General features: G+C 44.0%; 1 protein-coding gene across 1 annotated transcript in view; it reads right to left on the reverse strand.

Annotated features, from left to right (window-relative positions):
* EXOC4 (exocyst complex component 4) overlaps nt 1-25768 on the reverse strand; it is a 362041-nt gene that overhangs the window by 35568 nt on the left and 300705 nt on the right. Inside the window, exon 14 of the mRNA XM_036400734.2 lies at nt 21208-21386. Within this exon, the coding sequence (XP_036256627.1) occupies nt 21208-21386 (179 nt within the window). The remainder of the gene's footprint in view (nt 1-21207; nt 21387-25768) is intronic.

The raw sequence follows: 25768 nt of genomic DNA on the forward strand, positions 1-25768 counted from the left end.
GGATTTTATCCCAGCCAGAAGTGCAGGTCTAACTCCATCACTTCATCCCTTGAGGCTGGAAAAAGGAATTAAACCACAGGAGCACCCATGGATCATCTCCTTCCCACTGAGACCTCCTTGAAACACCTTTTGGGATTTTATCCCAGGCAGAGGTGCAGGTCTAACTCTATCACTTCATCCCTTTGGGATGAAACACCTTTTGGGATTTTATCCCAGCCATGAGTGCAGGTCTAACTCCATCACTTCATCCCTTGGGGCTGTAAAAGGGAATTAAAGCACAGGAAACACCCATGAGCTGCTCATGGATGGTTCCCACTGAGACCTCTTTGAAAAAGCTCCTGGGATTTTATCCCGGCCAGGAGTGCATGTCTAACTCCATCACTTCATCCCTCAGGGCTGTAAAAGGGAATTAAACCCCAGGCAACACCCATGAGGTGCTCATGGATCATCTCCTTCCCCCTGAGACCTCTTTGAAACACCTTTTGGGATTTTATCCCAGGCACCAGAGCAGCTCTAACTCCATAACTTCATCCCACAGGGCTGTAAGAAGGAATTAAACCACAGGTAACATTCATGGATCATTTCCTTCCCACTGAGACCTCCTTGAAAAACCTTCTGGGATTTTATCCCGGCCAGGAGTGCAGGTCTAACTCCATCACTTCATCCCTCAGGGCTGTAAAAAGGAATTAAACCACAGGAGCACCCATGGATCATCTCCTTCCCACTGAGACCTCCTTGAAACACCTTTTGGGATTTTATCCCGGCCACCAGAGCAGCTCTAACTCCATAACTTCATCCCTTGGGGATGTAAAAAGGAATTAACCACAGGCAACACCCATGAGGTGCTCATGGATCATCTCCTTCCCACTGAGGCCTCCTTGAAAAACCTCCTGGGATTTTATCCCGGCCACCAGAGCAGCTCCAACTCCATCACTTCCCTCCTTGTCCTTTACCCCAGGGCTGAGCCCTGAACCTCCTCCCTGCAGCCACAAGAGGAACCCTCTGTAATCCCACATTCCACCCTGCTCTGAGCAAGTGCATCCCAAATATCCCAGTTCAAGGCCTCATTCAGGCAGCACTTTGGGGCTGGCATCTGTCACGGACACATTTTATGGAAAATCCTTTCCTTAGGATTTTTTCCTCCTGAGAAGCTGAGAGGCCTCAGGAACAAAATGTAAGCAATGGTTATCTGCTGCTGTGGAATGCAACAGGTGCAGCTGGGATTGGTCCATGTTGGTTGTTTTTAATTAATGGCCAATCACAGTCCAGCTGTCTCGGACTGTCTGGTCAGTCACAAGATTTTATTATCATTCCATTCTTTTCTATTCTTAGCTAGCTTTCTGATGAAATCCTTTCTTCTATTCTTTTAGTATAGTTTTAATATAATATATATAATAAAATAATAAATCAGCCTTCTGAAACATGGAGTCAGATCCTCGTCTCTTCCCTTGTTGGGGTTGCCTGCAAATTCAACAGAATCCTGCCTGGGGTGATCAGCACAGTTTGAAATCAGGCTGCCCTGAAACACTTGGATTAAATAATGGGATTGTGAGGACATCTCCTGGATCCCCAAGTGCCATCCCTACAATCCCTGTGTGCTCAAGTAGAGATTCCTGTGCCATATAAATAATTTCTACCCTTGCTGGCTCCTTCAAAACGCTTCTGTAACAGGGAAGGTGAACTTTGGGATTGAATTTCCAGCCTAACCTTATTCACTGATGTTTTATATTTCCTTCTTTACATTATTTTTTCCCTCATGGAGTTCTCCATCTCTTTGTTGAATCATGGGATCATTTTCTCCATTTTCTGAGCCCCTTTGCCAGCTCCCTCAGTGGCTCCAGACCCTCCCCAGATCCAACACAGGAGGGATCTGTGCATTCCCAAGGAGCTGCTGACCATCAAATTCCATTTGGAGTGATGCTGAATTAAGGAAATGTGACTTTTGTACAGCCACAGCCCCGCTCTGAGAGAGGAACTTTGAATTAAACACCAAAACCAATCCGCCTAAAATAAAACACGCCCTCAGATCCAGCCTGAAAAGAGAAGAAAAAGCAAAGTGGGGGGGATAAAAACCCCAATTTTACTTTTTTTTGGTGCAAAACAAATTAAAGCAGAGGTGAACAGGAACTGTACAATTAAGTGTGGAAACCACAGAATATGAAGGTAGATGATCTTTGATGCCCAGAGAAGCTGTGGCTGCCCCTGGATCCCTGGAAGTGTCCCAGGCCAGGTTGGATGGGGCTTGGAGCAGCCTGGGATGGTGGAAGGTGTCCCTGCCATGGTTGGAATGAGGTGATCCTTGAGGTCCCCTCATTCCATCAATTAACTCCATCAATTAGCCTCTCTCAGCAGCTCCTGAGGTCACAGCAAAATTCATGAAGGAATTTTTTGAACCAAGGAACACCAGCCTGGCAAACCCTGCTGGAAATGATGAACTGCCCTGGGGTGTGGAAGGGGAATAAAGAGGGAACAATGAGGGTGACAATCCCAGCCTGGGTGGGTGGGAATGATGAGGATTCCCCTTCCATGAGCCTCCTCCCAGCCCCTCTCTGCTCACTGAGCTCTGTCCCACCAAGAAAATTACATTATCAGCGAGGGGGTGAGTGGCTTATTTACACATCCTCTAATTCCAGATTATCCCAGGACTCTCAGAAGGCACTTGGGGAGAACTTTTTGTCCTCCAAGTGACCCTGGAGGGTGGCAGAACTTCAGCTCAGGGTCAGGTCTAGGGATAATTAGATAATTAGAAAATTACCTGGTGACAGGACAAAGCAGAAAACCCCACCTGTACCATGCATGAAAAAACACCATTTTTTAAAGCCCCCAAAATCCTACATTTTGAGAAGTTTTTATCCTCCTGGAGATGCACTTGGGGCAGGAATCATCTCTCTCTTAGCAGAGGCAGCTCTGCCAGCCTGGAAGTGCTGGAGATGGATGGAGCCATCAGAGAAAAGCAGGAGTCAGCTCCTTGCTGCTGCAGGCAGATGCACACACCATTTTTCTCCTCTCCACAATTCACTTGCAGCACTTTAAGTGAAGCTGTAATTATATTTGTCAGTGGAGATAAGGGGAGGAGGGAGATGGGCACAATCTGCTCCCCGTTTGAAGCACTGAAATCCTTCAGGGCCCCTCTGGCAGGGAGGAGGCTCAGGTGGGGTTTTTTGGGGGGGTGAATCTGAATTTCTCCTTTTTTTTTTTTGTGCTTTTGGAGCTCAAAGGAAGCCTTTCAGAGCCCATCAATTTTCCTTTCTTCTCTGGACATCCAGAAGAGAAAATCCCATTTTTTTAAGTCTCACTCCAGATAGTTTTACTCCATCATCCTTGGCAGCACCAGGCCAACAAATGAGCTGGAGCAGCAAAAAAATAATCAGAGCCTGAATTATTAAAGGGCTTTGAGTAGGAAATGCCATTTGGAGCTGGGCAGTTCTTTGGGCAAAAACTGAGCCTTCCTGTGGCTGTGGACCTGCCACACTCTGAAAAAGGGAGGGATCTCTGCTGAAATGTTGGAAAAGGGGAAAAAAAAATCTGGAATTCTGGAAAAACAGACCAGCCATGCAATTCTTCTTCCCCTTCTGCTCCTTCCTAACCCATTTCCAGCTGAGCATGAGCCCACCTGGGCACCACAACAGCCAGGCCAATGCCCTGCTCCACTGGCCCCTGGCATCCTGGGGATCTGAAGGTGAATTTTCCATGCTGCTGGAGAAAAGTGCCAGCTTTGTTTGGGATTTCCTCCTCCCTGGCTGAAATCACAGCCCAGTCCTCTCCCTCTGAGGAAAAGGAAAGTTTCAGGTGGTATTTTCTGAGGCTCCTGTCTTTGGAAGGAATGATGGGTGTGACTCCATGTTCTTAGAAGGATAATTTGTTATTTTATGGTATATTATATTACGTTACGTTACGTTACATTACATTACATTACATTACATTACATTACATTACATTATATTATATTATATTATATTATATTATATTATATTATATTATATTATATTATATATGCTATACTAAACTGTACTAAAGAATACAGAAAGGATACAGACAGAAGGCCAAAAAGATAATAATAAAAACTCGTGACTCCTTCCAGAGTCCTGACACAGCTTGGCACTGATTGGTCATTAATTAAAACAATTCCCATGAAACCAATGAAACAATCACCTGTTGGATAAACAATCTCCAACCACATTCCAAAGCAGCAAAACACAGGAGAAGCAAATCAGATAATATTGTTTTCCTTTTTCTCTGAGGCTTCTCAGCTTCCCAGGAGAAGAATCCTGGGAAAAGGGATTTTCCCAGAAAATATAACAGTGAAATTTTCATCCCAGCAAAGCTGAGAAAAATAAACTCAGCCCAGGCCTTGCCACCCAGGATTTCTGCAGGTGCCTCTTGGCAGGTTGTAAATGGATGGATGCAGATTGCCATGTTAAATTAAACAAAATAAATATTAATTTATTAAATATATTTATGGAAAATAAACAAAATATTAAACAAAAAAAAACCCTGGAGCCCCCCAGGTGTGAGCAGAGTGACCACTGGCACATCCCAGTGGCTTAACAGCACCAGGAGCAGAACCAATCCAAGGAGACAAACTCTGCACCCTGAACCTGATGAAGGAAGCTCCAAAACACTCAGGATTTGCACAGCATTCCCTAATTTCCTCTCTGGGGGAAAGGAAAAGCTCACAGAGACATTTTACAGCTCTGCAGGGGGAAAATCCCTCCTCTTTGGGAGAGAGATGCAGCAAGAAACTCCTGCTGAATTTCAGGACCAGCTCCTTAAATTTGAATTTCTTCCTCCTGTCCTCTCCAGAAGAGGTAACTCCAAAAAAACACTGGGAAAAGGGAATTTGTCACGGGATAGGTGCTGGATTAAGGCTTTAGGAGTGAGGGTTAACTCTCCTCTCTGCTGGGGACTTTCCTGAGGATCTCAGGCACCACTTTCCCCTTTAGTGCTTGAGTTCCCAGCAGGTAAAAACCTGGATAATGAGATTTTATCCATCACTGCCATTCCAGCAGTGTCTCCGGCTCCCACAGCTTTTAGCACCACGAGGAGATGATGCCACAAGGACAGAAAATCGCTACTAAAACATCTTCAAAAAGGAGAATATCTGGTATTTCAAGGAAAAAGCTTTGGATGAAGCCAGGCAGAATTAGAGATGTGATTATTTTTTAAAGGAGTAAGGTGTGAACATCAGATCCAACATCAAGGATTTATTTCAGCGTGATTTCTGCCAGGAAACCTCTGACTTTCACAGCCAAAAAGCATGAAAAAATTAATAATTTTTAATATTTCACTATTTAGAAGCCACCTCTGTGGTTAGTCTCTGTGTTAAAGGTGCTGCTGGTGAGGAAAACTTTGTGAGGGGACAGGAATGTCACCAAGGTGTCCATGCCCCACCAAAAAGGGGACTCCAAGGTACAGATCAGTCACTCCTTCTCCTAAATTGGTCCATTTAGGAATTCCAGATCTCTAGGAAAGAACTGGAATGAGCCATAAAAGCTGGAGCTGGATTCTGATTCTCCCACAGTTCAGTGGGATTTCTGCCAGGAAACCTCTGACATCAACACCCAAAAACCAGGAAATAATTAACAATTTTTTAATATTTCACTATTTAGAAGTCACCTCTGTGTTAAGCCATGTCCCTCTGGGACAGAGCAAGGGAAAGCTGCTGCTGGTGAGGAAAACTTTGTGAGGGACTGTCACCAAGGAATGTCACCAAGGAATGTCACCAAGGTGTCCATGCCCACCAAAAGGGGACTCCAAGGTACACATCAGTCACTCCTTCTCCTAAATTTGTCCATTTGGGAACTCAATCTTTCCAGGAAAGAACAGGAATGAGCCATAAAAGCTGGAGCTGGATTCTTATTCTCCCACAGTTCAGATGGACTCCTGCCAGGAAACCTCTGACATCAACACCCAAAAGCAGGAAAAAATTAACAATTTTTAAATATTTCACTATTTAGAAGCCACCTTTGTGTTAAATCTCTGTCTTAAAGGTGCTGCTGGTGAGGAAAATTTGTGGGGGGGACAGGAACATCACCAAGGTGTCCATGCCCACCAAAAGGGGACTCCAAGGTACACATCAGTCACTCCTTCTCCAGATCTCTAGGAAAGAACAGGAATGAGCCATAAAAGCTGGAGCTGGATTCTGATTCTCCCACAGTTCAGAGGGACTCCTGCCAGGAAACCTCTGATTTCTACACCCAAAAACCAGGAAATAATTACCAATTTTTTAATATTTCACTATTTAGAAGCCACCTCTGTGTTAAGCCATGTCCCTCTAGGATAGAGCAAGGGAAAGGGAAAGCTGCTGCTGGTGAGGAAAACTTGTGAGGGGCCAGGAATGTCACCAATGCCCCACCAAAAGGGGACTCCAAGGTACAGATCAGTCACTCCTCCTCCTAAATTGGTCCATTTGGGTTTTCTAGATCTCTAGGAAAAAACTGGAATGAGCCATAAAAGCTGGAGCTGGACTTTGATTCTCCCACAGTTCAGTGGGATTTCTGCCAGGAAACCTCTGACTTCCGCATGCAAAAAGCATGGAAAAAATTAATAATTATTAATATTTTTAAAATATTTCACTATTTAGAAGCCACCTCTGTGTTAAGCCATGGTCTCCATCTGGGATAGAGGAAGGGAAAGGGAAAGCTGCTGCTGGTGAGGAAAATTTGTGAGGGACTGTCACCAAGGAATGTCCCCAAGGAATGTCACCAAGGTGTCCATGCCCCACCAAAAGGGGGACTCCAAGATACAGATCAGTCATTCATTCTCCTAAATTTGTCCATTTGGGAATTCCATCTTTCTAGGAAAGAACAGGAATGAGCCATAAAAGCTGGAGCTGGATTTTGATTCTCCCACAGTTCAGAGGGACTCCTGTCAGGAAACCTCTGACATCAACACCCAAAAAGCATGAAAAAATTATTAATTTTTTAATATTTCACTATTTAGAAGCCACCTCTGTGTTAAGCCATGTCCCTCTGGGGCAGAGCAAGGGAAAGCTGCTGCTGGTGAGGAAAACTTTGTGAGGGGACAGGAATGTCACCAACGTCCCACCAAAAGGGGACTCCAAGGTACAGATCAGTCACTCCTCCTAAATTGGTCCATTTAAGAATTCCATCTTTCTAGGAAAGAACTGGAATGAGCCATAAAAGCTGGAGCTGGACTTTGATTCTCCCACAGGATTCGTTTCAGAGCGATGGGAATTCAGGAAGCAAAGCTGGATATTGAGGTTGGCACCTTCCCTGGGCTTCTTCTCTGAGGTGTGAATATTTGGACCTCTTAGATATGAACAAATACCTGAAATATTCACCCAGATATTGCTGCTTTTTCACCTAAATTATTCTCTTTTTTAGGGTTTAGATCCAGGGAAACAAAACACCCAAAGGAATGATTTCTCCCAAGAATCCCAAGATCATGGAATGGAAGGGCACCAAGAATGCTGGGAGGGAACTTTAAAGTCCAACCTTCAAAGTATCTGGCACCTCACAGCTGCATTTGGGATGCCAGCTGCCAAAATTGTCCAAAATTCCCAGCATTTTACCGGGAATTCAGCTTTTGCTGGGATCAGTGCCAAGGGCACTGGTGCCAAAGGGACAGAGCTACACTTGTAGGACAAACAGAAGTGAAGAGGAAACGAGCTCAGGGACAGCTGCTCATTAATTAATCTCCAAGCAAATTGCCACTAATGAGTCCTGTTCTCTCAGAGAAAAATCAGGGATGTGCTGGAGGAAACTTAAGGAAGGGATTTCCCCTTGCAAAAGGTTCTGAAGAAAGGGAAGAACGGCAAGGGAAAAAAAAAAGGCAAGAAAGGAGAAAGGGAAGGGAAGAACTGCAAGGGAAAAAAGCAAGAAAGAAGAAAGGGAAGAACTGCAAGGAAAAAAAAGCAAGAAAGGAGAAAGGGAAGAACTGCAAGGAAAAAAAAGCAAGAAAGGAGAAAGAAATGCAAGGAAAAAAGAGAGGAAAGAAGAAAGGGAAAGGGAAGAACTGCAAGAAAAAAAAAAACAAGAAAGAAGAAAGGGAAGAAGTGCAAGAAAAAAAAGGAAGAAAGAAGAAAGGGAAGGGAAGAAATGCAAGGAAAAAAAGCAAGAAAGGAGAAAGGAAAGAAATGCAAGGAAAAAAAGAGGAAAGAAGAAAGGGAAGGGAAGAACTGCAAGGGAAAAAAAAGGAGGAAAGAAGAAAGGGAAGGGAAGAACTGCCAGAAAAAAAAACCAAGAAAGAAGAAAGGGAAGAACTGCAAGGAAAAAAAAAGGAAGAAAGAAGAAAGGGAAGAACTGCAAGGAAAAAAAAAGCAAGAAATAATGAAAAGGAAAGCAAGAAGACAAAAACAAAGGGCTGGCACTCAGAACTTCCCATGTCCTTAAAATCCAAGTGCAGGAGAAGGGACAAAGCTGGAAAAAATAAAGACAAAAAGGCATCCCGACCTTTGAGGTGGCCAGGAAGAGCTGCAGCCCCATCAGCTGGGTAAACACTAATGAGGAGCAGAGCCCAGGCTGTCACCGGTGATAAAGAGCAGCCTAAACACTCGATTAGTTTTTCATTTGGGGAATTAATGTTTTTTACCCACTCGGCGCTTAATGAATTGTCTCGTTAGCGCTGCCTGCCTGCCGAGCGCCTCGCCTGCCGCCGCTGCCGGGCATAAATTTCCCCAGGAAATTAGCGCTTTTAAAAAGGCCATAACTCCTCCAAAAAGTGGGGTTGCTTGCTGGTTTTCTGCAAAAAAATGCAGCCTTGGGGAAAAAGGGATTACTGGGAGGAGGGAGGAATCTGTTAAATAAAATAGAGAGGCAACATGAGAGGTTCGAGCTCCATCCTACAGCTCCTCCAAGAAAACTCAAGGTTTGGTTGATCCTCACTTTTCTTTAAGCACTTTGCAGTATGGAAAAGGCTTGAAAACCACTGAAGGAAGCAAAATTGTTCAGGGAGAATGAAGAGCAGGATCCTGACACAGCATCAGGAACTGAGTTGATTTCACCATGGAAGGATTCCCTAAAAAGTCCAGGATTTGCTCTTCCAGTGCTCCTCAACTGGGAAAATTCCTCTGTTAATTTTTTGTTTTCAGTCATTCATGATGTAACTTTCCCAGAACTTGCCCTTCTCAGAGTTATTATTTCCTGGGCTGAATTGGATTATCTCAGAAAACAGAGGGGCAACATGAGAGGTTCGAGCTCCATCCTACAACCCCTGGAAGGTTTGGTTGATCCTCACTTTTCTTTAAGCACTTTGCAGTGGGGAAAAGGCTTGAAAACCACCAAAAAACAATGGATTCATTTAAAAAACCTGCAAAGATCAGGTGTTTTTCACTAAAAATATGGGAAAAGAAGGAAGAAAATTGTGCAGGGAGAATTAAGAGCAGGATCCTGACACAGCATCAGGAACTGAGTTGATTTCACCGTGGAAGGATTCCCTAAAAAAAAATTTTGCTGCTTTTTTCCCTCAACTGGGAAAATTCCTCTGTTAATTTTTTCTGTTTTCAGTCATTTATGATGTAACTTTCCCAGAACTTGCCCTTCTCAGAGTTATTATTTCCTGGGCTGAATTGGATTATCTCAGAAAGCAGAGGGGCAACATGAGAGGTTCGAGCTCCATCCTACAACCCCTGGAAGGTTTGGTTGATCCTCACTTTTCTTTAAGCACTTTGCAGTCTGGCAAGGCATGAAAACCATCCAAAAATAATTGGTTCATTAAAAAAAAACTCCAAAGATCAGGTGTTTTTCCCTAAAAAAGTTGATTTTTTTTTCACTGAAGGACGCAAAATTGTACAGGGAGAATGAAGAGCAGGATCCTAACACAGGATCAGGAACTGAGTTGATTTCACCATGGAAGGATTCCCTAAAAAGTCCAGGATTTGCTCTTCCAGTGCTCCTCAACTGGGAAAATTCCTCTGTTAATTTTTTGTTTTCAGTCATTTATGATGTAACTTTCCCAGAACTTGCCCTTCTCAGAGTTATTATTTCCTGGGCTGAATTGGATTATCTCAGAAAACAGAGGGGCAACATGAGAGGTTCGAGCTCCATCCTACAACCCCTGGAAGGTTTGGTTGATCCTCACTTTTCTTTAAGCATTTTGCAGTCTGAAAAAGGCTTGAAAACTACCCAAAAACCAAGTGATTCATTAAAAAAAAACTCCAAAGATCAGGTGTTTTTCACTAAAAATATGGGAAAAGAAGGAAGAAAATTGTGCAGGGAGAATGAAGAGCAGGATCCTGACACAGGATCAGGAACTGAGTTGATTTCACTGTGGAAGGATTCCCTAAAAAATCCAGGATTTGCTATTCCAGTGCTCCTCAACTGGGAAAATTCCTCTGTTAATTTTTTCTGTTTTCAGTCATTTATGATGTCACTTTCCCAGAACTTGTCCTTCTCAGAATTATTATTTCCTGGGCTGAATTGGATTATCTCAGAAAACAGAGGGGCAACATGAGAGGTTCGAGCTCCATCCTACAACTCCTCCAACCAAACTCAAGGTTTGGTTGATCCTCACTTTTCTTTAAGCACTTTGCAATGTGGAAAAGGCTTGAAAACTACCCAAAAACCAACTGGTTCATTAAAAAAAACTCTGAAGATCAGGTGTTTTTCACTGAAAATATGGGAAAAGAAGGAAGCAAAATTGTGCAGGGAGAATGAAGAGCAGGATCCTGACACAGCATCAGGAACTGAGTTGATTTCACTGTGGAAGGATTCCCTAAAAAATCCAGGATTTGCTATTCCAGTGCTCCTCAACTGGGAAAATTCCTCTGTGAATTTTTTTGTTTTCAGTCATTTATGATGTAACTTTCCCAGAACTTGCCCTTCTCAGAATTGTCATTTCCTGGGCTGAATTAGATTATCTCAGCAGTGACTTGATTTCAAAAAGTCCTTTCAGCTTCTTCTGAGTTCTGGGAAGGATTTTTTTGCCTGTTTGGTGTGCTTCACCAAATTTTCCTTAAAGACAGGGAAAATCACAATGGAGACACCTCCTTTAATCTACAGCAAACCAAAAACTCAGCCCCTCAGAGTCCTCCAGGATGCTGAGCTGCACCTTCCCAAAAATGCCCTCAAGATTTCCCTGCAGGGCTTCTCTGGCCCTCAGAGGGATGGAATTGGAAAAGAACCTTAAATTTCCCAGTCTGTTGGACTCAGTGGAAGAGAAAGGAATAAAATTCCTGAAGTTAATCAGTGTCCTGATGCTCAGGAGTAAAAGTATAATGAAAATAAATGCAGTGAAACAGATCCTTAGCAGTCATTTTTTGGACAAAAATATGTCCATAATTATAGATAAAATTATAGATAATTATAGATAAAATTAATGATAATAATTAATTATAGATATAATTAGAGATAGAATGAATCAATTATAGATAGAATTAATCAATTATAGATAAAAGTGATATTTTTGAGAGCTGTTTGTTTTTAAGAGATTGGTTTGCAAAGCAAGAGGAGCAGCCCAGAGATCTGGAAGACAAAGAAGGAATGAGTTTTGCCCAAGGAAATCCAGAGGAAGGTGGAGATGGAAACATCCATGGGAATGATGAAGAGTTCTCAAATTTAGGGTGAAGAATGGGAAGGAAAAAAGGATGAGCACCAGGATGATCAGACTCAGCCTGATTTCTCCACAATTCCTGGTTATTTAAGAGTCGTTCCCCCAAATCCCAGAGGGGGAAGGGATCTTGCTTGCTTTTTTTCCCTTGCAGTTCTTCCCTTCCCTTTCTCCTTTCTTGCTTTCTTTCCCTTGCAGTTCTTCCTTTCCCCTTTCTTGCTTTATTTACCTTGCAGTTCTTCCCTTCCCTTTCTCCTTTCTTGCTTTCTTTTCCTTCATTTCTTCCCTTTCTCCTTTCTTGCTTTTTTTCCCTTGCAGTTCTTCCCTTCCCTTTCTCCTTTCTTGCTTTCTTTCCCTTGCAGTTCTTCCTTTCCCCTTTCTTGCTTTATTTACCTTGCAGTTCTTCCCTTTCCTTCTTTCTTGCTTTTTTTTTCCTTGCAGTTCTTCACTTCCCTTTCTCCTTTATTGCTTTTTTTTCTTTGCAGTTCTTCCCTTTCTCCTTTTTTGCTTTTTCTTCCTTGCAGTTCTCCCCTTCTTCAGAACCTTTTGCAAGGGGAAATCCCTTCCTTAAGTTTCCCCCAGCACATCCCTGATTTTTCTCTGTGACCCAGCGGTGTGGTCAAAGCCTGGCTGTGATTTTTGAGTCCCCATCCTGTTTAATAATAATTTTACCAATTATTTCACCCTCTCCAGAGCAGGGCGAGGTGTCACCTCTGCCCCACCGAGGAGGAGCAGGGAGGAATTTCTGCTCCCCATCTTTGCCATCGGGGAATTCAGTTTTCCCCAGAAGAGATAAAATGATTTAAGTGGGATGAACCAAGAGGAGTGGGCAGCGGGCTTCTTGGGGAGCCATCCCCACAAAAACCTCATTTCCTGGCAAAAAGGAAAAGCTTTGGAAAGCTTTGCTAATTGGGTCACTTATTTACATGAGCATCCCCTGCCTTCAGGGTGGGAGGAAGGAAGGACAGAAAGAGAGTAATTAGTGTAATGATGATGGTGAGTTAAGTGCTGACCCCACCATCGATCCGGGCACGGATTCCCGGTGTTGTCTCCCACAACAATCCAGAAATGAGCGGCCAGGCCAAGGAAACAGCGTCTGAGTTCCTCATGCCATTAAATATTTGATGGAAATTAAAGCTGAGGCTGGGGAAGGATGCGATCCATGGGAAAAGCTTCACTGCAGACATTCCAGAGGGGGGAAAAAAAGCTCTGGAAGGCACCAGGAGATCACTTTGATGGGAAAACAGGGGGTTTTAGGTGACTGGGGACTGGTGTGGTTTCAATCCCTGAGCTCCAGAAAGCAGAGCCGTTTATAAGCTATGAAATTTTTGTGCCGAAATTCTAAAATAAACCAAAAGAATCTCCTCAATCAAACCATAGTGAAATCAAACCAGGCATTTTATCTCTGTGAAGTCAGCAGGTCCTTGCTGGTCTTGAAGGACCTTGAAGGTCTTGTTTTAACACTTTGCTATCCAAAATTTTCCGTGGTTTTGGCCCTCCAAAAGTCAACTCAGCCAAGAGGGACCCCAAGCTGGACTCTTGTCCTCTCCCTGAATTGCTCTGTTCAGTTCTTGGCTGCAGAATCCTGGAATGGTTTGGGTGGGAAGGGACCTTAAATCCCATCCAGTTCCAATCCCATGGGCAGGGACACCTCCCACTGTCCCCCCAGCCCCAGTGTCCAGCCTGGCCCTGGGCACTGCCAGGGATGCAGGGGCAGCCCCAGCTGCTCTGGCAATCCCAGCCCAGCCAGGAATTCCTCATTGCCAAGATCCCATCCCTGGCTGCCCTTGATACCTCAGGTTTGGCTTTTCTATGTTTCCCATTCTGTGCTGCTTTAGTGTGTGGGTCTGAGCTCCATATTATGGCATGGTGAGCTCTGTGCACAGAGCAGGGAGACAAAACAATTCCTGCTGCAGCTGGGCACCAAGGACAAATGACCCAAATCTCAGCCCAGGAGCACAAACCCCGTGGGCTGGAGAGAGAAAAACAAGCAGGGTGGGACTGCAGGGGCTGAAGCTGGAATGGGACAATGAACTGCAAGATGCAAATGGAGCAGAACTGATCCCAGGGAGAGACCCCGGGAGCGCTGGTGCATTTTGGGGCCATTTTGGTTCATCTTGGGTGCAGCCCTGGCTGGGCTCTGGTGCTGCCCAAGGTGGGTCCATGGAGGAGATCCTTGGAATGAATCCCTGCTTTATTCTGGGACTCTGCCCAACCTCTGCCCTAGCTCAGATTCTCAAGGCATCCCTGCCCTCTGGCCCTGGGAGCCATTCCCTGGGTGCTGTCCCTGCAGGCCTTGGCCCCAGTCCCTCTGCAGCTCTCCTGGAGCCCCTTCAGGCCCTGCCAGGGGCTCTGAGCTCTCCCAGCTGTTTGCATCAGCTTTGCTAAGTCCGAGCACATTTGTAGTTCTATCAAAGCTATAAATGGTGATTAATTAGCAGCTGATCACCCCGGTTTGGTTGGATGTGACGGACCCCATTTCACCCTGGGTGAGGGAGGCAGAGCTCCCTGTCCCTGACCTCAAGGTCATTCCCACCTGGAAACCCAGGAGAACAGGCAGGGACCTCATTCCTTCATCAAACACCACCCCAAGCTCTCTGTGGATGTGCTGGGGTTTGGAGCAGCCTGTGGAGAACATTTGGGAATCTCTGAGCATCCCAGAGCAGGAACAGGCTGAGCTGTGGGATGGACAAAAAGATCTGTGCACACCAGCCACGGCCAAGCAGATAAAATGCCCAAAAAAGAGCTTTTCCTTCTTTTCCTCTGCTTTTCCTTCTTTTCCTCTGCTTCTCCTCAGAACCAACAAGATCGAAGTGACTTTGTCCACCACCAGCAGCTCCCAGGCCAGGTTAATTCCTGCCATCCATGGGGGCACAGCAAGCTGGGGATGACCCCACAAAGGAGGTTCAGAGCACCTGGGCAGGGCAATTGGGCAGGATTTGTGCTCTTCCAGAAGAGCCCCAACTGCTCAGGCAGAGGGAAAGAAGAAATATTGGAAAATAAGGCTATTTATGAAGCTTAAATAAAAAGCTGGCACTTAATCTAAGTCATATTGAAGCAGCAGATATTCACCAGATAATCAGAGCACACAAGGTTTACCTTGTTAATTTAATGACAGATGGTTTGCATTTGGTGGAAATGTGCAGCTTTTTCTGCTTTAGACAGAAATTTACTTTTGTTGCAATAACAAAGCCCCTGCATTCACCAAGTCCTTCCTCTGCCCCAGGGCAGGCCCATGTTGATCATCTTTAATCTGTCTTTCAAATAAGGTTTTCTATTAATATATCTTAAAAAAAAAATTCTCCGCGAGCAATCAATACAGCAAGATGTGCTACAAGTTCAGTGACAGGGACAAAAAAAATCAGCTGCAGCTAGAGAGAAATAGAGCCCCATTTAGAACTGAATTCAGTTCATTAGGGGGTTAAACACAAAGCTCAGCACTGCTGGGTGGCCTGGCTGGGAAATGAAAGGCAGCAATTTCCCCTCCATTTGTGCTGAAACCCCTCTGCACCTCTCTGGAGGGGCCTGAAAGTGACTTTAAATGAGAGCTGAGTGTGGCAGAGAAGGGCTCAGTGCCATTTCCAGGCCATCACTCCTGGAGTGGGGCAGGATGCTCCTCTCAGCCATCAGAGCCCGCTCCAGGCCCAGGAAGCAGAGGAGAGGCTGATGATCCTCCTGGGACAGAGTGGCCCAGGATGCTCTAATAGCCCTCAGCAAGCTCTGAAAAGCATTTTGAGATCTGTGGCTGGAAAATGAGATGCAAATGCTCAGTGTTATCATTAATAAAGCCAGGCAGTGGCAGAGAAATGCAGGATTTTGGTTAAAAGCTGTAGAAAACCTCATTTTTTTTCCTCTCCTGCTTTGGATAGAAGTTGTAGCTCACCCAGACTGGGACTGTGCCTATCTGCAGAGGGAAAGGGGGAAAACATCTTCCACACCCACTTGGAATTTGGGAATTTCAGGGGAAAATGCCTGCTGTGGGCATGGGACACAGCAGTGAAGAGGCTGAATGGCCTCAGGGTGTGCTCCTGAAGAGATTTTCTCTTTGGAGAGAAGGTAATGACAGGACAGGAGGTCCCTCCTCAGACCAGTGGCTGCTTTTCCAGTTAGAACTGGAACTGTTTTTCCAGTTAGAACTGGAAATGCATTAAAATGCTGCTGTTACTCATCAAGGATGACCCAGGCAAGGCCCACACAGAGGAGGTGAACAGGACACACTGAGCAAATAAAGATTTCTCCACACGAAGGGGCTGAGGGAAGGGCAGCTACTGAGCTGCGACAGCCATGAACACACGGTACAAATGTCAAAAAGTTTAATTCCAATGAACCTTCTGGAAGAGAAAGACTGGAAGAGGTTTTAGAGTGACTTCTGTGAGCCAGAGAGAAGTTTGATAAGAGGATCCATGTTTGATGGGAGGATCCATGTTTGATAAGAGGACCCATGTTTGATAGGAGGATCCACGTTTGATAAGAGGATCCATGTTTGATAAGAAGAGGATCCATGCTTGATAGGAGGATCCATGTTGGATGACAAGAGAATCCATGTTTGATAAGAGGATCCACGTTTGATAAGAGGATCCATGTTTCATAACAGGATCCATATTTGATAAGAAGAGGATCCATGTTTGATAGGAGGATCCACGTTTGATATGAAGAAGATCCATGTTTGATAACAGGATCCATATTTGATAGGAGGATCCATGTTTGATAAGAGGATCCATGCTTGATAAGAAGAGGATCCATGTTTGAGAAGAAGATCCATATTTGATAGGAGGATCCATGTTTGATAAGAGGATCCATGTTTGGTAAGAGGATCCATGTTTGATAAGAAGAGGATCCATGTTTGATATGAAGAGGATCCATGTTTGATATGAAAAGGATCCATGTTTGATAAGAGGATCCATATTTACCCCTGAAAGAATTTCCTCCCCAGGTCATTGACACAGAACCCAAGACAGAAAGAAGGATAAATCAGAGAAACTGCAACTGCCTGTTCCAATGAGCACCTTGTTTGTCTCTTGTGACCCATGAGTGAAGTGTAAACTGATGAATTGTGTGAGAATGTATAAAAAGCATGAATGCTGGAATAAAACCAGTTTGAAGCCTTCTGCAGATGGAGTGTGTTGTTTTGTATTGTGACCATCTGAACTATGACAAAACCAATCCTGATTTAGCTGAGCTGGAGGAGCTCAGGGCCTGCAGGGGCTCCAGGAGAGCTGCAGAGGGGCTGGGGCCAAGGCCTGCAGGGACAGCACCCAGGGAATGGCTCCCAGTGCCAGAGGGCAGCCAGGGATGGGATCTTGGCAAAGAGGAATTCCTGGCTGGGCTGGGATTGCCAGAGCAGCTGGGGCTGCCCCTGCATCCCTGCAATGCCCAAGGCCAGGGTTTGGAGCACCCTGGGATAGGGGAGGTGTCCCTGCTCATGGATGGAGTGGAACTGGATGGGATTTAAGGTCCCTTCCCACCCAACCCATTCCAAAGCAATTCCAAACTCCAAATTTAAGCCTGTCAGTCATTCCCTGGTGATCACAGCAATCTGAAGTCACGAGGTGCAAAGAATTTAAAGGGCAGCTTAAACTCCAGAAGCCAACAGCTCATCTTTCATCCTCCTCCCTACAAACAAGCAATGGTCTTAAAAATGTTTAAAATCTTTAAAAAGATTGTCCCAACTCCTTCGTGGCTCACAATAGTTCCTTCTCTAAAATATTCAGGGAAGCTCAGGAGGCTCAAGCTCCAAAAATGAAAAGGGTGAGGTTGTGCTCTGTCTGCAGCACAGAAGATGAGGAGGGGAAACCCAGCTTCCATTTTCCTACAAAATCCCTTTAGAAGTGACTCAATTCCCTCAGCAAATTCACCTCCTCAACACAGCAGCTTTAATGCTTAAATGTTCTTTGTTAAAAAGGAGTTTGTATTCCCTCAAAAGACAAGAGCAGAGGGAAATGACTTTGTCATATCTGACTGGTTTGGGAAATAAAAAATCCAATTCTGAAGGGGAGCAGATAAGGGCAGAGCCATGGAAGAGCCATCAGCTGAGCAAACACCAAATAATGAACAGAGCAGAGACTGCCCAGAGAGATAAAACTCACCAGCAGCAAGGCTGGGTTTAAATGAGGGATAATTGTGGCACATCCCCAGCCAAAGATTATGGAATTTTTATCTCTGGGAAGGGGCCTTTGACAGCCTCACCCCAAAGCCACTATAGGGTTTCCCAAAATCAGACCTGCCCAGCTCCACCTTGTGCTTTCTGGATGTTCAGAGCTGTGCCTGAGGCAATTTATTATTCATTATTTTATAAAATTATATTTATATTATCTTATATATTATATTAATTAGAACATTATAAAATTATATAAGTTTATATATATATAATTTTATATTATATATATATATAATAATATATATAATAATACAATAATATAATTTTATATTATATAATAATCACAATATATAAAATATAGAAAATATAAATATATAAAAATATATATTTATATAAGTTTATATATAAATATAAATTATATTATATATTATTTAAAACAAAAATTATATAAATACAATTATATAAATACAATATATAAATATAATTTATATTTTATGAAACATAAATATTTTATAATTAAATATAAATACTATAATATAAAATATAAATATAAAAATGCATAAATATACAAATATGTAAAATATTATAAACACATACGATTTTATATTTATATTAAAAATATAAATATAAAATAGATAAATATATAAGAATAAAATATAAAAAATATAAAAAATAATAAAATATCTTTTTAAATTGTTTGCATCCAAGGAAGCTTTGCTGGAAAATCTGCTGCCTTCCCCCAGGGCCACCACTTCCACGTGAGCTTGTTGGGATTAGGGAAGTTCTGGCATTGCACCAAAAATTCAGGTCCTGATCACTCCCTGAACACTTGGGTGATGCCCTGAGTGGGAGCAGGACTGAATCTCCACTTGTTGGGGCAGAACAGAGCAACAATCAAGGATGAAAATTTCAGGCATAAGCAGGAGGTCGGGACAGCTTCTGTCCTTTCCTACCGCTGCCCCTTCTTCCCCTGGCTCCAGACACTCCTGGCATTTGTGCACAGACATTTTAGGATGAAGTTATTACAAAGGAAGATGGATTTTTATTGTCAGGAGATGCTGCCAAGTGAAATATTACACTTTGTGCTTTTGTGTTTATTCACCACCGTGTGGAACGTCCTCTCTGAGGCCTGAAAGTCATGCTCGTGCCCTTTAACAGCTGGAAAATATTGATATATTAAAAAACCCGAGTTTCAACCAGACCTCAAGTTGTAAATGATGTTTTATTTTAACAGCTCTGACTGTTGGAACATAAATCATCAGCCCCAAGAACTCTCCCGGTGACTAAAGAAATATTTGGCTACTGAACTTTGATAGCATTTCCCAGTGGGTTTTGTTTAATTTTGTTATTTGTTTAATAACCATAAAAAGCTAGAACAGAGCAAGTGTTGTCACCCAGGTATGGAGAAGTCAAAGTCTGGGTTACAGGAACATTAAAGCTACCTGGAGTAATTTGGGGTTTAATTGTAACTTTAGTTTTCCTTTTGGATCCAAAGGATCTGATGAGGGAAAGCTGAGTGAGGAGTTCCAAGCCCAGCTCCAGAGCAGAATTAGAAGCCACAGGAAGGATTTCAGTCACCAGAGGGGCTCTGCTGCCAAGAGTGATTTAATGGACATAAAACACTGTGACTTTGTTCAGCACACCAGCAAATCTCCCTTGTGAAATTCCCAGGAAAAAAAAAAAAGTCTGAGCTGATTTTCAACTCCCAGCTCCAGGAGAGCTCAGCTGCCCCCAGTCCTGGGCACCTTCCCTCAGGATTCCGCTCCAAATTTCCAAACCAAACTGCAGAAATTGCAGAAATTCCCTGTATCCTCACACATTCCCCTGAGTCCTGGGCTCCCCTTGAGTTGTGTGGGGTTTTTATTCCATGATTTTCCTTTTCCAGCTCCTCAGCTGTCCCCTGCACCCCCTGAGACAGCAGGGGATGCTCAGGATTTGTCAAACACGCAGGATTTAATGCCAGGGATGCTGGGCAGGAGGAAGAGCTCCAAGCAAGACAAAGGCTGTTGGAATTTTGAAATTTGCTGAGAATTTCAGATTTTTCTGTGCTGCCAGGCACTGACCCCCAGGAGAACCCTGCACTGACCTGAGGCCTGGAGAAGCTTCCAGAATGGAATGATGGAACTGGGATTGTGGGTGTGCAGTTTGGACAGGAGTGTGTGAGATCACAGGGGGGAAACTCAGAGTTTAAGGGTTTAGAATGCAGGAATAGATATAAAGCAAGATGCAGGTTTGGGGGCAGGGCTGCTCCTTCTTCTCCTTCTCCTCCATGGGTTTGGGTGGTTTTGTGCCCTTGGATTAAAAAGTCCCCATTGCAGGGCATGGGTGGTTGGTTATTGGGTTAAAAGTGAAAATAATTCAGGTGTCATTTCTTAATTGGACAGTTTATCCCTAAAAGGCCTTGGGGGGAGAGAGATGGGGCTCCATTTTTAATTTGTTAGAGTGAGGTGCAGTAGAACTCAGGGTTTGTGAGACTGTGACATGGATAAGAACTAACAAACATCTGAGTCCAAACAAGAAACACCATCTCAGGCATTTAATCCCAACCCTGGCAAAAAGAAGCTAAACTCACCAACCTGCTGTCCCTCAGTTCCTAATTATCCCAAAGGCAATCAGCAATTAACTTGGAGTTCTGGCTGCTGAGAATTGGAGATTTCTGTGCTGCAGGCACTGACCCCCAGGAGAACCCTGCACTGCCCTGAGGCCTGGAGAAGCTTCCAGAATGGAATGGTGGAACTGGGATTGTGGGTGTGCAGTTTGGACAGGAGTGTGTGAGATCACAGGTGGGAAACTCAGAGTTTGACCTCAGAGGAAAACTCCCCCCTTGTGCAGGATCCCTGCTCCAGCAGAGCCACAGCTGGCACTGCAGGAGGGCTGAGCCCCCATGGGATGGGGCTGTGCCACCCCCTGACACACAGGGGGCAGCTCCTGCTCTAGCAGTAGTTTTTTTCTCTTTTTGTTTGTACCATTGCATTTGTATTTTGATTTTCTTAGTAAAGATCTGTTATTCCTATTCCCATATCTTTTCCTAGTAAAGATCTGTTATTCCTGCTCCCATATCTTTGCCTGAGAGTCCCTTAATTTCAAAATTGCAATAATTCAGAGAGAATGGGTTCACATTTTCCGTTTCTGGGGAGGCTCCTGCCTTCCTTAGCAGACACCTGGCTTTCCAAACCAAGACAGACTGCCACCAACCCCCTGACCCACAGGCTGTCAGGTAATTTCTGACTCTGTCAGTGTTTTTTTGCACTATTATATTTGTCTTTTAATTTTCCTAGTAACCTCTCATTCCTATTCCCATATCTTTGCCTGAGAGCCTCTTAATTTCAAAATTTTAACAATTTGGAAGGAGGGAGTTTACATTTTCCATTCCTGAGGAGGCTCCTGCCTCCCTGAGCAGACACCTGGCTTTTCAAACCCAGACAGCAACGATGCCCCTGGAGCCCTCCCAGTGCCCCCAGAGGAACAAACAGACAAAGCTGCTTCACTTTCTGCTTCTCTCTGACACAAACCTGCCTGGGGAGCAGGAAAAAAACCTGCTCAAACCCCACATTTCTGCTGTCCCCATGCCCAGGCAGAGGTTTGCTCTGATGGTTACTCACTCTGGGCTGCTGAGAGGCTGGAGAAAGCTGCCTTGGTGCGTGCTGCCAGCCACTCCAGGCTCTCGTGCAGGTTGGCCAAGGCTTTGAGGTCGCTGACGTCCCGCAGGATCTCCTGCTGAGGGATCAGTTTGTCTCCCAAATTCCCGATCAAAACTTCGGATTCTTTGCCAAAAGCAGCCCTGAAATGGAAAGTGTTGGGAAGGATGAATGTTTGACAAGAAAGTCTCACAGATATGGATGCTTAGCAGAAAGATTTTTAAATGTAGAGTCTGATGAAGGAATAGAGATGGAAGCAAGTTTTGATATAGAGGAAAAGAATTGCTGATAACCAAGGAGGCAAAGGGTGTGTTAGTTAGAAGGGGTTTTATGGCTTAGAGCAAAGGATCAACCCACCCCAAACAAGAAGATGTTTTTACCAAGCACAAAGAGAGCACAGGCAAACAAGGCAGCAAATGGTGCAAGTAGGAAAAAAGTCTCAGAATTTTCCACTGCAAGAAAACTGAAAACCAACAAACCAACTTCTAGCTTAAACTGTAATGCACTAACTTTGAGTGATTGGAGAACAGTAACATGAATATGGTAATTACAGTAGTTATGACAGGCTGTAGATAACAGTTCAGGTATAGATTGGTTCCACTGCATGAAGATGCTCAGCAAAGAAAAGTCTCTAATGCACTGTGACCAAAACCAAAGGGTCTGCAGGGCTGCCTGCAGCTGGAGCTGACAGCTGTGGGCACAGCTCTGTCACCCACAGCCCTGGGCTGCTGTGACACCTTGGATACAATAAACTGCATTTTGGATACAATAAACTGCATTTTGGAGAGCCCCTGGAGTCCCACACCCCTCATTTAAGCTTTTCCAGTGGCGCCCAACATGGGGCACCATTACTAAGAGCCTGAATGAGGGATGTGGGTCTGCAGGCCTGCCTGTGGCTGGAGCTGACAGCTGTGGGCGCAGCTCTGTCACCCAGACCCTGGGCTGCTGTGACACCTTGGATACAATAAACTGCATTTTGGAGAGCTGCCTGGAGTCCCACATCTCTCATTTAGGCTCTCACAGGAAAGCAAAGCCCCCCTGAGGAATGTGGAATCAGGGACAGCAGGAGAATCTTTTCTGTTCTCAATCTTGGAAGTGACGTGTCACCATCATATTTTATGAAAAATCCCTTCACCCAGGATTCTTGTCCTGGGAAGCTGAGAAGCCTCAGAGAAAAAGGAAAACAATATGATCTGATTTGCTTCTCCTGTGTTTTGCTGCTTTGGAATGTGGTTGGAGATTGTTTATCCAACAGGTGATTGTTTCATTGGTTTCATGGGAATTGTTTTAATTAATGACCACTCAGTGTCAAGCTGTGTTGGGACCCTGGAGAGAGTCATGAGTTTTCATTATCATCTTTTAGTCTTCTGTCTGTATCCTTTCTGTATTCTTTAGTATATTTTAGTATAGCATTCTTTAATATAATATAGTATCATAAAATAATAAATGAGCCTTCTGAGAACATGGAGTCAGATTCACTCATTCCTCCTTCATCCTGGGGACCCAGCAAATACCACAGTGAAGAGTGTGTTTTCATATGAGAAGTAAAATATTGGTTAGTTTTGTGCTGTAAAATTGTATAAATATATGAAGTTTAATGATATATGGCATTATTACTAGTATTTTTTAAACTGCCTTTACATTTTTTTAACAATATTAGTAATATGAGTTGGATCCAAGCTCTTTTCCAACTGCTTTTCCGTCCCCAAGGCAGAGCTGGGAACATCTTTGGGGTTTATCAGCAGCACCTCTGCCTGGGGAATGAGCTGTGGGATCCCCTTTCTCCAGAGATGAGGGCAGCCTGTTTCACAGCCACCCCAGAGCTCCAAATCCCAATTCCAGCAGCAGAGGCTGGCTTTGCTTCTCTTCCTCCCCTCACTGCTGTGGTTTGGAATGGGAGGAAATCCAGTTTGTTTTGATCTTGCAACTTTTTTTCTTTTAGTTTTTAATAAAAAGCCTTTTAATAAAATTTCCTTTTTTTTAAATAAAAAAGCTTTTAATAAAATATGCTTTGTACCCTTTGAAAGTTTTAAGCCTACTTTACCTTTCTCCTAATCCTATCTCACAACATGAAAGAAGTACACTAATAATTAACCAACACCAAAGCCCACCACACTCATCAACACATTAGTTAAAAAATTTCAAAAGAGAAAAAATCTTGAATTAGTGAACCACAACCACTACACTCACCAAGCTCTAAAATGCCCCAGCAGGCCCCTCTGGCTGCCCATTCCCACTGGAATAATAATAATAATAATAATAATAATAATAATAATAATAATAATAATAATAATAATAATAATAATAATAATAATAATAATAATAATAATAATAATTCCCCATTAATGGTGATAATTCCCAATTAATGGGAAATTCTGCTGGGGCCTTCTGACATCTCCTCGCTCAGGAGACAGCGAGGGGTTAAGACAACAAAATCAATCTCTGTCCACAGGCTGAGGATTATTTTGTACAAGGATTTTTTTTGTTGTTTGGATTCTTTTTAGTTAAACAAATGAGTTACAGGAAAGCTGGGGAGGGAAGGAAAGCTGGGCATGGATCTCTTCTGCTGCCACAGGACAAAAACTGCTGGTGAACTTTCAGGATTTGTTTAATTTCCCAATAATTATAAAGGGATGCTGCTGAGCAAATCCACATCCAAAAAAGAACATTTCCCCAAATTTCATTAGGCTTTAACCTTCTTTTCCAGGAAGGGAGGTGTAGTCCTGACCTGCCAGCCAAGAATTAGGGCCCATGAACACCAAATACTGAAATTTTAAATATCTTAGAGGTTAAATGATAATGAAATGAGCTCTCATTCTCTGCTAACCAAGGATTCCACAGGAGCTGCTTCCCTCTGCAGTGTCCAGGCAGAAATTATTCCCAATTCATCAGCAGTGCCAAGAGAAAGAAGCAGCAGCAGCGAATAAATCTGTTGAAATCATGTTCCTTTGTATTAGGAGAAAAGGCTGAGAAAAGGCTGCTTAAATGGGAGGAGGATGACAAAAAACTGGACAAGCAATTAATTTTATTTTGAAGCTTTCAGGAGGGATCTATTCACCACCCACCCATGCTGGAGGAAGTTTCTAAGCCATCAGTTGGCTAAATCTGGCCCGGACCAATTATTATGATTGAAATTAATGCCACAGGAACTGGGTCTTAGCAGATGATGCTCTGTGCAAACAGATACTGAGAAAAGATCTTTGTCCTGAACCTGGGCTGGAAAAAGCCACAGCACAGGAGCTTTTCCCAGGAAATTCAGTGTGGATGACTTAAAGTCTTGCCATTGGAGCTCCTCTGATCCACAAAATACTTCAATGAATAGCCAGGAGGATGGAATGAATGGAATAAAATGCACATTAGGATGAAAATGTTGCTTCTGTCAGCATCACCCATCTGTTTTTGCCTAGCCAGGAATTTCCACTCGGCCAGCAGAGCCCATTGGAGCTTTGCTATCCCAAAATGATGGATCAGGAATCACAGGGAGAGCCAGGAGGGGCTTCCCAGGTGAGGAAATGAAGGATAAATATGAAAGTAGGTGAGGAAATGAAGGATAAATGTGAAAGTAGGTGAGAGCTGAATCCATGAAATTCAACTCAGGGACCGCACAGAGACCTCAAGGGCTCTGCAGGCTCCCCCTGCTCCCCTGGGGATGTTTTAAATCCCTGCCCAAGCTGCAAACCCTTCTGTGACCCACAAATCCCATCCTCTCCAGGCTGCAGCCTCCCTGTCACGGGGCTTCCAGGCAGGGAAGGAGGAAAATGACAATCTGGGCAAATTGGACTTGTTATTTTCAACAGCTTCTCCTCCTCCTCCACTTTTACAGCCAAGTGCCAATCAAGGAAGTGATGAATAGGGATGGGAATGTGCAGCCTTTGGAATCTCACAGGAGCTGAGCCATTCCCAGTGTGCAGGGAAAGGGAATCTGCTCCTTCCAAGCTTCCACTGGCGTGAAAGGTTGGAACAACCTGGTTTGGGCACACAGAGTTGTCTCCAAAAGAATTCCTGCTGGAAATGTTGGAATGTTTCATTTGCTCCCCTGAGTTAGTGCCTGGAGTTGGGATGGAGGGGAAACTCCATCAGGTCATGGCTCAAATTAAAGATCCCTTTGACATATTTTGGGAATTTCTTCCCAGTACAACCAGCTGGCCCCTCCTTTAGGTCAGAAAATGCTGCTCCCTTCACCACGTGGGTGACCAGAGCAACACCAACCAGCAGGACAAGGATTTGGGTGGATTCAAAATCAATTTCCTTGCCCAATCCCAGGCACTTCCCTGAGTTGGATCCCAAAGACAGCTCCCAAATGGCTTTGTCAGAACAGCAGAGCGAGGAGAAATTGCACCAGGAAAAGCTTAGCGTGGATATTGGGAAGATTTCTTCCTCCAAAAGGCTGCCCAGGGCAGGGGTGTAGTCCCCAGCCCTGGAGGGATTTAAAGCCATGTGGATGTGGCACTTGGGGACAGGGTCAGTGGTGGCCTTGGCAGGGCTGGGAATGGTTGGACTGGCTGATCTCCAAAGCCTTTCCCAT

The sequence above is a fragment of the Molothrus ater genome, chromosome 5 (genome assembly GCF_012460135.2).
Source record: "Molothrus ater isolate BHLD 08-10-18 breed brown headed cowbird chromosome 5, BPBGC_Mater_1.1, whole genome shotgun sequence".
Taxonomy (NCBI): Eukaryota; Metazoa; Chordata; class Aves; order Passeriformes; family Icteridae; genus Molothrus; species Molothrus ater.